At 30.2% G+C, this 18,250-nt stretch overlaps 1 protein-coding gene across 1 annotated transcript; it reads right to left on the bottom strand.

Moving 5' to 3' along the window:
• Positions 1–14,960: 14,960 nt before the first annotated feature.
• Positions 14,961–17,579, bottom strand: LOC103503745 (uncharacterized). Its single transcript, XM_051083175.1, is given in 6 exon segments — positions 14,961–15,793; positions 15,924–16,198; positions 16,529–16,565; positions 16,568–16,628; positions 16,631–16,878; positions 17,063–17,579. Coding segments are annotated over 6 exon segments (1,710 nt in total). The 3' UTR covers positions 14,961–15,221.
• Between the last annotated feature and the right edge of the window lie 671 nt (positions 17,580–18,250).

The raw sequence follows: 18,250 nt of genomic DNA, 5'->3' as shown, positions 1-18,250 counted from the left end.
ATGGCGCCCATTCTCATTTATCTTTTTTCCACCGCACTCCCACCCTTTTTTTGTTTTCTTTTTACTGAAATTGCACGGGATAAGTTTCTAACATTTTTTAAAAAATATTTTTTAAAAAATAACAATACTATTTTAAAATAGTGAAATCTAAAAAAAAAATGAGTAATTTGATAAAATATTTATAAAATATAACAAAATTTCAGATTTTAACGACCATACATGTTGATAGATACTGATATTTGATACATAATCCAAAATTTTGCTATGTATTATAAATATTTTAGTTTATTTTACTATATTTAAAAATGTCTATCAATATTTTGATTTTTTTATAATATATAGAAATTTGTCTTTTTGGTATTTCAATTCGATCCATTTTTCAAGATTTTTAAAATATATATATATAAAATGATAAAATATTTATTCTCTGTAACAAATTTTAATCTCTTATTTTTCTTAGTTTTTTATTGAAGTGTAAATAGCTTCTTTTCTTTTATCATCGGTAAAAACATTAAAAAGTTTATATTTTAAATCATAAGTTAAAACAGTTTTGTTGGTGTAATTTTTTCTTTTATTTTTAAAGTAAAGTAGATAACTTTTGAAAATTATTGTAAGAGAAATTGTGATGAATAGCATAAAAATAAATTTATTTACTAGCCAGAATTTCGAATGAATTATAGAGGCGAATTTTATTATAATTTATAAATAATTTCAATATTTCGTTCCTTTTTAAAATATTTATTTTTAAATTTAAAATAAAAAACAAGAATAAGAATGATAATAATTATTATTTTAGAATGGTTTATTTAATTTAGTAAAATGGAGGTTGTTTGGCCAAACTTTGCTTGTTAAGTTAGTATAAACTTCAATAGAGTAGATACATATTATTCTTTTTGCCTACTTTTACGCTTGCAAATAACTCTATTTTTTGAAACAATTCTACACTTCAAATCAAAATTCACTAACTCAAATTTAGAAAACAAATGTATTTATTCTTAAAAATGGTATGTTTTAAAATTTAGAAACTTACATTAAAAAGACAAATTTTTAATATATATGTATATATATATATATATAGTTATTTAAAAATGTTTTTATGGTATTTTTTTTCGCTTTCTTTTTCTTTAAGAAATATTTCTATTATTTACATTTGATTACATATGCACATTTTTGCACTAATAAGATATTTTTTGTTGGTGTAAGAATCAAAGATTGGAGCTTTAAGACACATTACGATTAAGAGTTTTAGAACCTCCATTTTCTACTCTACATTTTCAAACTACAAAATTAAGTTATGAGATAATAATAAGGTTAACTACTCGATAAAGAGTAAAGAAAAAGAAGCATGTTATTCTTCCAAAACAACCTATTCACAAGAAAATAAGATAACCAGAAAATTGTGGCATCGTACATACCACATGAGAGAAGAAAGTTGAAGTCAACTCACTCGCATATGAAGACTCGTTACGGAGAAAGAGAATAAATTTGTTACAATTAAATTTGACCATAATATTATTTACATTAATGGAATAGAATAATATTAACATCGTGGATATTTCATACATTATCAAAATACAAATAAAAGGGAAACAAATTGTTTTCATATAGGCCTAAAGCTATATGAAATAGTTGAAGTAGATATAGAGTGGGGCAAATATTAAAATATTTATGCTTCAATACTTTATATCGAGGTATTAGTTATTATTAATCATTTCAACTAAGCTAAGATTATTACTAAAAAATCATACAAAAATAGTCTTATAAATTACGTCATCCTAACATATTTATTACTCAATTTATCTTCATTAATAGTTACGATAGACAAATATATCGTAGTGTCTTTTAGAACGACTTCACAATTTATATATTAAAATACATATGAAATTGTGACATTGCATAAATTTTACCTTATTGATTAAATTTTCATTAAATCATATCATGCACTTATATGTTAAATTGTAATTATGGTCTAATGACCATTTAGATAAAAGGTTAGATTTAATAAAACACTCTTAGATGGTGCTATTTATGAGAATTTTATCATTATATATAGTATTTATGGAATTTTATCTAACTTACTTTTAAAATCATTCTAATTTAGTTCTAATTATGGAATTTTATCAACTAACTTCTAAAATCATTCCAATTTAGTTCTAATTTTCCGAGAACCATAAGTTTTTTTTTTTAAAAAAAAAAAAAAATCAGCCCAAATTTTACATTATTTATTAAGTTTTTTTTGTCAATTTATCGACATTTAATAATAATAACACCAACTGAAAAAATATTTATCTTTCATAGAAAAATCAAATGTAATGAAACTAAATAATTTATCAATTTTTCTATATCTAATGTTATAACTCCCGTATCTTATTTAAAATATCTTCTATGTTCTTTTTCTTTTTCATTTTTCAATTTATAAATTTCAATAATATTAAGAGATAGTTGCAAATATGACAATTACATTTAAAATATTAACATATATAAATAACATGTTAAAAAAATACAAATATAGCAAAGAATTTCGATGTTTATCAATAAGAGTCTACTAACAATAGAAATCTATCATCGATAGATTTTGTTATATTTACAATATTTTAAAAGAGAATTATCAAAAATAGTAAAATGAACAAACTATTTACACTTGGTAAAATCAAATTTAATAAATTTTTGTCTTAAATGGTTTGTATTTTTTATTATTTAAAAAAAAACCACATTTTTTAAATATTACTATCTATTATAAATACTCTAAAATATTAACACGGGAGAGTTTCTATTTCTTTTTCCATTTATGCCTTAGGGGTCTTGTTTTGCCCTACAGAATCTTAAGGAATATTCGTTCTTTTTTGTAAATAAATGCAAACGTACGAAATTATTTTCTTTTCTTTTGGCAAAAAAAAATTAATTTCACTTCTTTATCCACAAAAATAAATAATGAAAAGAACAGTCGGTAGCACTGAGGCAACGGCGTTTCCCATATCAGTGGAAGCGATATGTTAGGAAGGGTGTTTTCGTCTTTTTAACATTTTTGGGGTAAATGAAAAATTATAAGATTGTTTGGATATATTTTGTAACATTTTCGATTTTAAAATATAAAAAAATTTAACTACAGTCATTCTCATTTCTATTTATTTCTTATAATTCAAATAAATTAATATATTTATTTGATAGAAAGAAAAAAAAAATCATAAATATAACAAATTACTAAAATATTTACCATTTTAGATAATAACGTGCCTAAACAGAGTCCATCCTCCGAAATCTAGTTTAAAATAAAGAAAAAAGAATAATGCATATGTCATCCTTGGCAAGAACAAACTCTATCACTTTTTTTTCTTTAATATATTTTGTGGGTTTGCAATAAAGGTTTTAGAATAGACAGTGTTTGTCGCAACTCAAGGAAAGAACAAATTTAGTTTAATCGGTTAGACTGAGTAATTAATGATTAAATAGAGTTTAATTAATAATTAGTTATGTGATTAGCTGTGAGGCATATTTGAAATTTCTTTAATTTTGAACCCAATTACTTTAAAGTCTCATACTTTTCTATTGTTTTATAGCACTGTCTTTGTGATCCACAATCACACTATCATTTTAAAAACAGCTTCTTTAATTAATATATTAAATAAACGTAACATTATTTAATTTAACGTTTTTTCCTTTCAACATTTTATAAATTAAAATTTTTTAAAAAATATTTACGAATATAATAAACAAACAAGACAAACTATTATATATATTTACGATGATTGAGACATACACATGTAGTAGTCTAACGTGTTCGTAGATATATCATGATATTTTGCTATATTTAAAAATAATTATAAAAATTGACAAAATAGATAAACTATTTACACTTTATTTAAAATCAAGTGTAATGGGATTTTGCTTTTTAGTAGTTTTTTTTTTCCATAGAGTGTATATAATTTAAAATTTTTTATTATTTTTGAAAAAAATCCATTTTTATATTTTATTTTTAATTTTATACTTCATTTGCAAGATTTGAAAATGATTCAATCGACTTCAAAACTATCCTTAGTTATGAGTCGAACTGCTTTTAGATTTTATTTTTTCAATTTCCTTATTATTATTATTATTATTATTATTATTATTATTATTATTATTATTATTATTATTATTATTATTATTATTATTATTATTATTATTATTATTATTATTATTATTATTATTATTATTATTATTATTATTATTATTATTATTATTATTATTATTATTATTATTATTATCATCGCAACATGGTTGAAATAAAAATCAAACCTTCCACCTCTAAAAGAAATCACTAACCATTGTTGAATTAATTTCGCTTCTAACACTCCTTAATATTACATTAGAAATGATGTCTCTATCTCAAATAATAAAAGAGAGAAAAGATTTCTAAATTGATTTTTTATTTGGTAATTATTTTATTTCAAATTTTTGGTTTTTAAAAATTAAGTCTAAAACTACTTCGGAATTTGTTTGCTTTGTTACTTACTAACCAAAAGGTTGTGAACTCAATCCATGATAGATGAATTAATTTCCTACAAAATGTTGTGGGTAAGACACTCACGAATATCAAAAGAAAATTTGTAAATTTTTTAAAGTGAGGTCATTATTTTCATTTACGTGGTCACGGTATTGTAGTTATTTTCTTCATAAATTTCAAAATGTAACTTAAATGTTATTTTTATAAATTTAAATTTTGTTTCAATTTGATTCTTGAATATAAAAGTCTACACTTTTAACGATTTAGACTTACTCACTCGAGTCTTTAATTCTAATTTTGATCTCTATTAATTAATTTAAAACACTAATGAAGTGAAATTTAAAAAACTAATTTTAATATTGAATGAAAAATAGTAAAAATTATTTAAGTATAATTTAACTCTTTTAAATCAGCTTCTAAAAATGTGGGTATTCAATGAAAATAATAAGATTAAAAGTGTAAATAATAAAATCTAAGATCCAAATTGAATTAAAATTCAAACTCGAAACTCAAAAAGTAAAAGGGTAACGTTTTAAAATCTAGGTGAACAAACGTTTATAATTAAATTATATAGGTATGTATGTGTAATTATTACGATCCGTAAATGGTATGGGTGTGAGTAATAGTGTCTACATTTTTTTTTTTTAGGTATTTTGATGAGATCTATACTTTGATAGTATAACATGTGATGAGGGACATCCCACATAGTGTTGGATTGTACATTATCACCCAACACTTAGTTGGACAACTATGGTTATGTTTTCATGTTTTCTTTTTGTTTTTAGTTTAAATCTATTATCCAAAAAATTTATAGGTCTAGGTTAAATTAGTTAAATTATACGAAATAATTTCGTACTACTACGGATATAGATTTCAATCATGTTCTAATTATACTTCAAGATCTTTCATTTTTATATTTTGAAATTTTAAATTTGATCTTTGAGATTATGCCCAATGATGTATCTTCTTTGTTGGAAATAAATGAAGAAAAAAATTAAAAGGTTGTTGTTGTACTATATTTATACAAACTATAAAAGAGTAATATAGTTACGTTATTGTCATTTAATTAAGCTTAAAAGATATCATTAAAAATCCTGTAATTGACAAAATCAACATATAATATAACAAACGGAGCATATTTTGTTTATATTATATCAGATATCAATTTCGAAATTAGATGGTTCAGTTCTCTCTGTACTTATATGTATTCATGTACATAATTAATGAATGTGTGTATATATTTATTCATTGCCATCTCCATGTGTCACACGTGCTACATATTCATTTCGTCTTGAATAAATTTTGTAATTCAAAAATAAAAGTAAAAACTTTCCAAGTTTATCGACACAATTAAAATTTTAAAGTTTAGAAGTATATGACATAATTATATAACACATTTTAAAATACTATTAAAGTCACTTAGTTAAAAAAAAAATTGGCTATATAAATCATTGTACCCTATTATAAGAGAAAGAGACTATTTAATTCACCCACTTAAGTTGATCAATTGAGTTGGTTAAAATTAATTTTAAAATTAATGTGTGACCCAACAACTTAAAATGTTGATGAAGTTGAGTTGGCTATTTTAATTAGTCATCTCAACCCAATTTACTCTAATATATTCCAACGCGCCATCTATTCGATGTTTTCGATGACTTCACTTTCTAACTACCGTCGATGACTATTGTGATCTCACTTTGGCCCACTTTTGTCTATCCTACTTCGCTAACTGGATGATGATTTCGATAAAGACCACCAATTTTGTTGACCATCGTAGCCACTGACTCAATTGATTGTTTTCCCTAACAATTTAACAATACAAATTTGAAATTCTTAGTCTATATTGTTTAATTTAACAATAGTCTTATAGGAATTAGTTTAATGCTATTGAGTTTATATTTTATAGTAGTTTAACATTAATAGAAACACTTCGAATATCTATCAAAACCAAACAAGCTTTTAATTTATAAGAATACTTGTCAGAAAAGGTAACCAAATACGTGAGAAAATGAAATTTTAACTTTTTGAAAATATTCCTAGGCGTTATATGCATACTAGAGTCTTAATTTAAACAAAAAACAATAACGTTAAGAAGAATATCACCTGATATGTTTAAACAAAAAAATAGTAGAAAATCATTTTTGTCCTTGAATTTGGTAGGTTATATCAACTTGAATCCTAAACTATACATCAATTTCACCCGTTTAAATCACAAACTTGGTAGAACAACTGTGTTAATTCTAACTCTAGTTAAGCTTTAAAATTTTCAACTATGAACGACTTGGAAGTTCCATTTTCAATATTCAAAATTCAAATTGTGAAGCTATTTCGATTAAAATGAACGGCGTTAATCATATATGTTTGTCATTTCAACTAAGTTAAGATAATTGCTAATTAAACATTGTTCATAAATAGTTTTACAAATCACGTTATGCTAGCATGTTTATTATTCAATTTATCTTCGTTAGTAATTTTGATGAAAAAATATACCACAGTGTCTTTTAGAACGATTTCAGAGTTTAAATATTACATTAAAGTTTTCTAAAAATTTCAACTTTTATTTACGAGAAAATCACTTTGCACATATATATTAGACATTGCAATTTTGATATAATGATCATTTGAATAAAATTAGAGTTTAGTTTCTATGATTATAATTAAATCTATACGTTAAGATTTAATAAGAAAAACCTCGTAATAATCATTTACAAGAAATTTATCAAATCATGCAAGATATTTATGAGATCTTGTCAACAAATTTCACAATTTAATTAGTTCCAACTTTGTGGGAGACCATAACCTTTATTTTTTATAATTAAGTCCAAATTTTATATTATTTATTAAGTTTCTTTTGTCAATGAATTCACAAATTTTCGAATAATAATAATAAATATTTGATATAAGAGGATTCAGACGATAGATGTTTTGTATTTAGTGATTGATTGGGATCGCTATAAAATGATTATCCAATTTAGTTTTTGAGTAAAATATTATGTTGGCTAGCCATTTGTGATTTCTTTAAATAATTAAATATAGTAGCAAAAGATAACATCCATTTTCTAGAACTTAACAATAAAACAAATAAAAATAGAACTTTATCATAATTATTTAGTTAACTAATTATTTTCTCAAATAAAAAATATAATTACTAAGGCAATAATTCTAAATAATTTCTAAAACCGAAGATTTGTCAAATATAAATTTGATTGTTTAAAAATCAATTATACATAAATTTCTTTGGTCTACACGAACTAACTATCAATCCTGAAACAAACCCTAATTAATTTTTAATAAGTAATTAGTTATCTCGAAGGATGGTTGTTCTTTTTTCAAACAATAAGTTTCGATCGTGGCAGGGTATTAAAGATTATAAATATGACAGCCTTTTAATAGATTTTTTTTTTTAATATTAGAAAGAGACTAAATAAATAATTTTTGTTGCAATGCATTTAATATTAATGGGTAAATAAAAATAAAAATTGTGAAATTATTTGGGGGCTAAGTTAGGTGTTAGGGTGGGGAAAATATTGGAATAGAAAAAAGTGACACAGAATGATAATGAAATAATAAGATCCAAAATAGTACAATACAAAACCACGTGCTTTTTTTGAGGGGAGAGACGAGAGAGTTTAACATTGACATGCCCACATGATATAATCCCAATCTAACAAGTTTTCCTCCTAAAATCAATGAACGGCTTTCTTTAGGCTATTTTCCAAAAATCTCGTGGAAGGGGCGGACTCCACGTGTAGTCGTGGTTAACTACTATTTTTTTGTTCGGTGAAAATGTCTATTTTGGTGGTGTAATTTTGAGTTTAGTTAATTTTAATTGGTATATTTTTAGAATATATCATTTTAAGATCTTTTGTGTTTGAAAAGTGATGGTTTTATTTTTTGGTTCCTTAAATTTTTAATTCTAGAGGACTGAAATGACAAAATTAAAAATGAAAAGGAGAGAAAAGAAAATGGGAGGGTAAAAGATGGAAAATGAGAAGAGAATAAAAATTGAATCAGACTTATTTAAATGGTCGATCTTTAAAATATTAATTATTTGTCAATCTTAACAAAAGATGTTGGATTTTAGTTTTGAACTTGCGCAATTATGGATTTCAAAATTGGCATTGAACTACATTTACTTAAATGCACAATATTATAACAAAAAAAATTGTCAATTTTTAACTAGAGATTTTTAAAAAGAAATGTTGGATTTTAAAATTTAAAATTATTAACTTTTTTTCTTTTTTTGACAATTTTAATAAAAAGGTTGGATTTTAATTTTAGAGATAGTTAATTAGGATTTAAAGAAGTTAAACAAAATTTTTAAGTTCTCACAACTTCGAACTATGGAGCATATATGGTTAGAAATAAAATTTTAAAAAAATAATAAAAAATCACTATTTTCTTGGCATTTAAGAAATTTAACATAATTCATTTAAGGGCGAATACACATTTTATAAATTGTAATCAAAATTAGCATAGGTTAGGCAATTGCTTGTATATATGACCATCAACTTTTCTTTTATCTTCATGGTTAAAAAAATTGAACATAAAGTATTCTCTTCTTGATTGCTTCTTAGCTACAATACGTTACAAATTCAGAAATGTAACTATTTAATGACTTTTAAAGGATGACACAATAAACATGACATAGCATTGGAAAGGTTTAAAATTTTCGGTCTTTTCTAGCTAAAATCGTGTCTTTTTCCTTTCAATACATTCTACGACTCTTTTTTTTATAGTCATAAATCGATGGCACAAAGAAAAACAATCATTTTCGTTAAAAATTCGAAAACTTTTATTTTTCCAGCGTTTTATGACTCATTTTCTATGCACCATCTAGTTGGCTACTATTAAATAAGCCATGGAAGCTCAATTTTTTGTTTTAATGATATGTCAAAGTCTAATAAATTGTTGTTATTGTTAAATTTGTGACCTTTTTTCTTTCTTAAGTAACACTTTATTGTGCGACATAACAACATGATGTGTTAATTAGTGTAAAAAGTTGTGAAATTGACATAACATTACCTAAAATAATAAGACAAGCAAAGCTACATAATTTTTTTATTATTATTATCATTTTACTCCAATAACAACAAGTGAGATTCTAGACGTTAAAAAATATGACGTCTTTCAATGATATAACTAAACCAATTAAACTATGTTAGATTTCACAGGTAAATAAATGAGTTAAACTTAAGATATAGTGGAGTAGATCCATAAACTACATTTCAAAATTACACTTCTGTAAAGTCATGAAGTGGACATTTTTAATAAATATTTTCTTTATAATATATGAGACGATAAGAGTGAATACGATAGATAAAAAAAAACAGAATCGACCGACCAAAATCAACTGAATTGAAGGTAGTCGGTAGAAAAAAAGGGATTTGATTGACGTCAATTCGAAAAAATCCAAACAGACAACATTTTTAAAAAGTTTCAAAACTTAAATCAACCAATTGACCGAACAATAGTCGGTTTTATACTCCTTTGTGCACTACAAGAGACGAGGTACTCTCGACGCACAAATACGTCGGCGAAAATGAAAAGATCGTTGGGAAAGGATATCCCGACGTACAAAACGGCGTCGGGAAGAACGTCGGAAGAAATGCGTCGCGAGAGGCTTTTCTTACGCCAAGATATGCGTCGGCATAGCTTGCGTCGGGAATAAGGTATTCCTGACGCCGTCTATGCTGACGCATATCTCGGCGTCGGAAAAAACCGCTTTTGCCGACGTTTTTTTCCCGACGTAAAGAACGTCGGAAAATCCTTTTTATATATATATTTTTAAATATTTTATTTTTACCTTTTTCCTTATAATATTTTGCTCAAACATTCACAATGATATTCGGATTGCTCAAAAAAATTTTGCGACGTTTTGGATTAAATTAAAACAAATGAAATATAAATTAAAATAAATTAATAAATATACAAACACAAATTAAAAAAATAGAATTAAAATTAATAATACGAATAAGTTTACTACAACAAAATATAGTTCTCAAAATAGAAAAAACATAAACATAATGAAAAGTCTCCCAACGAGGTGCGTATGCACGTCATTCTACATCTTCAGTCCTAAAAATGGTATAAAAATAACTAAGTTTAGTACATAATCATATATTGCAAAAACTTAAGAATAATAGAGACATATACGTACCGCAGAGCTAAGGATCATGTGGTGGTTCCTGTTGTGCACGAGTTAGTTCTTCTATCATCTTTTTCATACTTTTCACTTGTGAAGCTAATGCTTGGTGATTTCTATCTTGTACTTCAATTTGTTCCAAAGTTTCATGAAGTTTAGCTTGTAATTCAATCTCTTTTTCTGTGGATGGCGAACAAGATGTCGACGAACTGCTTGCACTCACCGTTCTGCGGGCCTTCGGCTTGGGTCCTCAACCAAGGCCTTTTGAGTAGCCTGGTCGTCTACCCAACACCTGATCGCATATCTCATCCTCAAAGAGTGGCTGACTACCCTCTGGGGTAGGCTGGGATTGGAGTTCCAGCATTTGATTCTGCAACAAATTTAAAAACTATGTTAGGTAACGTGCAAAAATATATAATGAAAGTGGATAATTAATAAGGGCATAACTTACATGCGCATCCTCAGCGGCCTGCGACACGAATGTCCCAGCTCGAACGTGTGTTTCCCGAAACAATTCCACACGATCGATCGGCTCCCCTTTTCTTTCAGCGAGCTCATACTGTCATTGTAGAAACGACTTGGACCCGCTACTATGATTGTAAGGCTGCTTCTGTCTAGTAGCCTTGTTCGTCCGTGATTGCTCCTGCATTAAAACAATTATATTATTTATTTCGTATACATATTGAAACTTGTTATCATAATTAATCATGACAAATACCTGGAATGCACGGCTGATATAATGGTCGCAAAGGAAGTGACAATCCTCATCACGTCCAACCAATGCATTTGGTGGGTTGACACGAGCCTCCTCCAGATCGCTGTACTTTTTGAAATGTCTATGACAGTCGGCCCGGAACTCTTTAAAGGTCGTGAGCATCTGATGCTCAACAAACCTGTTAATCGCTTAATCATTGAAATCAAGCACAAACAATCGCTACAGATTACAAACATAACACATTAAATTGGTTAAAGTTAGATATGTTTCAAATGAAATCATATATAAATGTGTAGTGCATTTAATTACCTGGAGGTCGTCCTTGAAGACCCCAATGTATTCTCTCCCAACGTCTGCCCACTTAAGACAGCGGACAGAAAATGTCTTTCGCATGCACACGCCTATCGCCTGGCTGAAGCGAACGACGTGTGGAGAAATAGGCTTCTCCGCTCCAGGGGCGATCGTTATCGGAATGCGCCCATTTATTGCAACGTGGCGCTCTAACTCCAAGAGTCGAGACTGCGCACGTCTCCTAGGAGTCGGAATCGATTGTTGAGAAGAAGACTCTGTTCAATAAATCGATAATAACATATAAAGTTAGAAAAAAGAACATGAAATATTTGTAAGTTAAAATGAAGAAAATTCTTAGACTCACCCGTATTGTCGCCCACAGATGACGACCCTCCCGCAATGTTATTATCTAAATCGTCCTCAAACTGGAGGAACATATCGTCCGTCTCCATAAAATTTGATCGTCGATATGACATAATGACTATAGACATAAAAAACAAACTACTACTTCAAAATATTAACAACATATCTTCGCATCCTACAAACTCATCCAAACTAATTATTAACAACAAAATACTTCAAACTATCCTACTACCACCCATTCAAACCAGCAAATTCAAAACAAAAAAGGTTACCATAACTGCAGGATAGTCATCCATTCCATTTTCAATTCAAAACATAAACTATAAATCCCCCCTCCCCCGGGCTTCAATTTAACTATTAACCCTCCCTCCCTTCCAATTTCAATTTTCAATTGAACTTAAACCTCCCTCTCCCCAATTCAATTTTAAATTTAACTATAGATCCCCTTAACTATAAATCCCCCCCCCCCCCTCCAATTTCAATTTTCAATTAAACTTTAAACCCCCCCTCCCAATTCAATTTTCAATTTAACAATAAACCCCCTCCCCCAATTCAACCCCCATTCAATTTTCATTTAACTATAAACTCTCCCCTCAATTCAATTTTCTAAATAACCCTAAACACTAAACCATTCAAATTTCAATTCAACCACAAATTACACACATTCTATACAAAAATACATTTAACAAACAAAAATCTATTCCAAAATAAAATCCTAAAATAATTTTCCTAAAAGAAACCCTAAAACATAAATTTAAACTAAATAAAATTTAATTTTTCACTTACCTAAAGTGGCAGACGGCGGCTAAACGGTGGCAAGTGACGGCGGCGGAACACGGAACGACGACGACGATTCTCTCTTCTCCCCTCTCGGCTTCTCCTCTCGTTTTCCCTCTCGGTTTTGGTTCTGTAAATTACAGAACTGAAACAATTAAAAAGGGGATTTCCCGACGCAGTGCCGCGGCATCGGGAAATCCCCCTAAAAGCGTCGGGAAAAGTGGCATTCCCGACGCTCATTAAAAGGTTTTCCCGACGCTTCATAAAAACTCCTTTTCCCGACGCCGTTCCCGACGCACTGTGCACGACGTCGGGAATAGTTTGTTTTCTAAATTTAATTTACCCTTCTCCCGACGAGTTCTTGCCGACACTTTCTTAGTGCGTCGGGAAAGAGTGTTTTCCCGACGCTTTGCCCGATGCGGTGTTCACAGCTTTGGAAAAACCCTTATTCCCGACGTTCCTTATGCCGACGTCGTGTTCTGCGTCGGGAATGATCAATTTTCTTGTAGTGATGGTTAGGGTCGGTCTAAGCATTTACTAAGTTGACGATAATCTGTTTGGTCGAAAAACCGACTCCGACCAATTAATGTTCACCGATGAGATGTATAATCAAATTTTTAACCGAAATTAATAATATGTAGGACTTCTTTAAGCTTGAACTTGATTTGATTAAGAAAAAGTGCAAATACATAATAGAAAAGAATATGATCATTAATATCTTTTGATATTTTGTGGATTTCACTTTTTCTTTTTTCTCTTTTCTTTTTCTAAATTTTATTTTTAAAAAAATTCAGCTGGTGGATTGCACTTTGGTTTCACCAAATATAAAAAATATACTAAAGAAGTGGACAATTTTCCATCTGATTGATTCTTGCCTTGAAGAGAGAAAAAAAAAATTGTTGAGGATTTGGAAATTGTTTTACCCATAAGGCTGTCCCAATGGAGCTTTATCTATAGAGATATAAAAATCTTGTCCAATGGCAAAGGGTTTGGAATCTAAATAAACACAGATTTACATTGGGGATTGGAAGTGAACTATGAAGACTCCCTTTAGATTAGGGTTTAAATTACAAGTTTCGTTATTACGTATCTATTTTATTTTCGAACAAGACTATTTTGTTTTTATGTATGTCTATCAAATTTAAAATAGAAGAATGAGTCAATAACTTGTTTGGTAAAAATTTAAAAAGAATTTCACTCCTATCGTCTCATATATTGAAAATCACCGATTCGAAATTTCATGAACTTGGATGTATGTTCCCTTCGAAATCATTTTACATAATAAAATAGGTTGTCTTAGTAAAAAAACAAAGTACGTAAAACGGTAAAAAAATGTTCTTTTATAAGAAGTAAAAGAGGAATGTGATAATTGATAATGCGTTTGAAAAATAGGTTAATATTTTCTATTTTTTCACCAAATTGACCCGCAAAACATGTATGTGTGTTTAAAGTTTGTAATAGGTATCAAGAATATTTTGGTATTTAACGTTGGAGTATTAGTCATCACAACCAAATTCTACAGTTGAAAATGTTGTTTGGGTCTTTCGTAGTCAAACCCAATCTCTAGATACCCTACCCACTTTTTATTAAAAAGGGAAGGGAAGAGAAAACATATTAGTTGAAGAAAATATCGAAGTTGCATCATATCTGTCAATATATTCGTTAATTTAAGTTATGGACCCAAGCAACATGTGATGATGTATACACTTAAAATCTTCCATAATTAATGTCCTATCTCACATTCTAATTAAAAATTGATTAATAGCCAATTCAATTCAAACCGTGGATAAAGGCAAGGCCGATGATTTGGTCCCTACTTCCACAATTGCTAAACCAAAAAAGATGGATTATTACATCTATTAACATCCATCAATAATTTAATTTACACATTATACCTATAATTCATATGTGCACGAACATCCTTGAATTTTGTTTAAAGTTTACTACCTATTACTTTGTTCATGTATGTCATTTTTACATATTCTTAATTATTTTGTAAAATTTGGTAACAAGTGCACATGTGATGCTTATAAAGTTATAGTTAAATGTGTGATAGTGAAGGTAAGGAAAAGTTACTTTGAATCTGCTTTTGCCAAACAAGGCATCCCTCTAAGCTCCATCAAGAACAACTTTAAGAAGAAATTCCCCAAATAATTGAGTAAGTCAACTGTTGTAAAGCATTCATGAACCAGAAAACTCACTGTTCAATTTACTCGAGATGTCCAAATCCAAAAAGAAAACTGAGTCTCAATTTGTAACGTATGTCTTTTCGAGAATGATTCTTTAGATCAAAACTAAATGCACAGTTAAACTGGTTGAGTCCGATGCTAATGACCTAATAATGATGGACAAATCCAGCAAAACTTAGAAGAAAACAGAAAAAGGTTGGTATGTTACAGGTTCCAAGCTATGAGGTCACTCCTAGTAATGAATTGAACTGTTTCTTTTCACTTTGTTGTGGGCCTTGCGCTCGTAGAGGAGTGATAATTGGTACTTCTTTGTTTTCTATAAGAAGTATATACATCGTCTTTGCCATCAAAACTCATGGGTCCTTCCGAGGGATTAACCTCACCAATCTCTTTAAACCACTTAGACACTCTCTCAAGAACTTCAAAGGGAGATATATTGGATGGAGGAATTAAAGTTGGAATATCCAAAGGGTTCATGGAAGAATATGGGACTCCACTTCCAATCTGCATTTTTCTCACCATTCCAGGAATAAGACCAGGAGGGAACAAAAGATATGGTGGCAATTTTTCACCCACAGCAGCAGGCATTAATTGGGCATTGGGTTGTTGGTTTGGTGGTTGAATAGGAGTTGGCAAAGGAATGGAGCTTACAAAATCAGCTGTGGGTATTGTACTTGGTAGAAAATTTTGTGGCGTCACAGATCTTGGCAGCGCCTGGCCTGAGGAAACGGCCTTATCTGGGTGCTCTTGATCAGGAAAACTTGGAATGGCGCATTGCCTATCAGGTTGCCACAGGTTCATGGCGTGGTTGTTTGTATGCTGTGCCAATCCTGCATGGCACCAAGAAAAAGTTTAACAAAGATTTTACCCATTTGACTTGAAAATATCATTTTCTCACAAAAGCACTCTGCAAATGAGAACATAAGTGAAGGCATACAAAAAAGAAAGCCAAAAACCTACCAGCAGCTGAATCTACTGTAGCAGATAGCTCTTTTGGATGCCCTGGCAAAGCTTTGGTAGGAATCTCACTAATCATTTCACCTTCAAGTGCGTTAATAGTATCCTTATCATAAATCTCCTTAGACGCCTAGAACTGTATCAACTTCTATAATTTCAATTGCCTTTCCTCCTTCGTTTGAGGGTTGTGATATACTCTTGCAAGCATGGAACCTAAAACTGGTTTGAATGCTAGAGCTTCGTTGTCAAGGTCCTTTGAATTGATTCTTTGCATCATGCTGAAAATTTTGGAAGAAAAATTAATGAGGAAAAACTAATACACCTCGAATTATTATATTGTTGGACTGCTATCAGATTAGTTGGTTAATGCAAATGATACTTTATTGAATAGAGCTTCTAAAAAAAACTCGTCATCAGATCTAATTCTATTTAAGAAGCCAGAAAGAGAGAACATCCCTCACTTCAAGAGCAGTTAAATTATTTGTTCCAGAAAATAAAACTTTAAGCAGTATTCAGCAACATTAAGAACTTAAGCAAGCTGAATGCACCAAACCAAGAAATTATAATATTCAAATAACAATAACAGAAGCAATCATATGGTTGCGCACCTCTCAAAAAGAATGTCATTGACAAGGTATATATAAGAAGTTGCTTCACAGAATCATCTATGTTAAAAATCATGTCTCTAAGTGCCAAAGCATTTGTCCCAGTAAGGTTGGTGCAAGAGGAGACCACTGCATGAACCAAGTTTTAGCACGTTCAATGGATTCTTTTGTCCCAGTAAGGTTGCTGAGCACATTGTTGAGCTCCAAAGCAACATAAGAAGGAAGAGGTCCAGAAAGCCCTTTAAAAGATTTTGAAGATTGATCATAATCTGACCGACCAGGGATACCGAAAGCCTGTTGACGGTGCTGCTGCTGCTCATAGAAAGAAGCAAAAGGAGTTTCATGCATTTGAGCTCCCCCAATTATTGATGCAGAGGCATTCAACGGAGAAGCATGGGGGGGGGGGGGGGGGGGGGGTGGACGTAACAGGATTTGGACGAGGGTGCAACATGGCCACGGATGAAGATGGAAAGGGAGAATTGAAGGGTTCTCCAAGATGGGGGCGAGTCATTAGCCAAAGCTTAAAACGATAGTAACCTTTCCCCTCCCCACCAAAGAGAAAGCCATATGTTGGATTGTCCTGTTGTTTTTCTCGTATCATGGATTCAAATTCAGGGCCATTCTTTATGATATACTCCACGAGTTTGTCTATCCGTTTTTGGAGCTTGGGGTCTGAAGGAGGTGGGACTGGTGGTGGAGGAGCAGAATCATAGGGACCGTGGAAAGGTGAAGGACCCATGGGAGGGGGTAAATGAGGAGCAAAAGCTGGTGGTGGCTGCTGCTGCTGTTGAAGATAAAGAAGGTGAGGGTGGGGTGGGGTGGATGATGTGGATGAAGTTGTGGTTGCTGCTGCATAGGGTGATGATAAGGGAACTGTTGCATAACAGGATTGGCGGTAGGAAAGAGAGACCTGGAACAGATGGAGGATATTGTTGATGTTGGCCATGAAGATTACAAACGGCAGCTGTTGTTGCATATTAGTTGTTTGTCGTCGCTGTTGTGCATAAGCAGCCGTAGTAGAAGCAGCTGCATAGTCTTGAGACTGTCCATCCATTAGATATCGATAATTCTGTATAAGTAATCAGCTGGATAACAATCTCAATCTCGACAAAATCTTCAATCTACATAAACAAATTTGGCAAACAAACAAATCATTAATCACCCCAAACCATTTCGTATCATCAAGCAAATCCAATTTGAATGTAAATGTCAATCAACTAAATTTCACTTAATCCATCCTCAAAAAATAATCAAAAGCTATAATTGTCACGACCACATTTCAGATAATCAAACACGTCGAATTTCAAAAGTATCAACAACTACATTTTACTCAATCCTGAAAGTTCAACAGTAAAATCCTCGAAAACGAGTAAACATATATAAATCGCTAGCTTGCAGTAATTTGGACATCGTGAACAAAGAACCTATAATTTCTTTGTATCTTCGACTTTTCAACATCAGAATCTCAGCTACAAAACGAAAATTCGTGAAAACCAGTGAAGAGAAAAAATATATGTTTCAAGTGCCAGAACAAATCTACACTGACCATCTTTGTCTTTCAAACCAGCCTCCGAGCTGCTTCACACGCTTTCTTGGTCCTCCCTTCCTTTTCTCTCTCTCTTTGTTTATGCAATTCCTTGACGGCTCCGACGAGGTTGATCGTCGGTCGCCGCTGCAATCTCCGGTCTTCATGCCCTCCCATAAACTCATTCGTCCGATCCCCAA

Source organism: Cucumis melo, chromosome 4 (genome assembly GCF_025177605.1).
Source record: "Cucumis melo cultivar AY chromosome 4, USDA_Cmelo_AY_1.0, whole genome shotgun sequence".
NCBI lineage: Eukaryota > Viridiplantae > Streptophyta > Magnoliopsida > Cucurbitales > Cucurbitaceae > Cucumis > Cucumis melo.
Note: the sequence above shows the minus strand (reverse complement) of the source record. Positions and strands in the feature narration are given on the sequence as shown.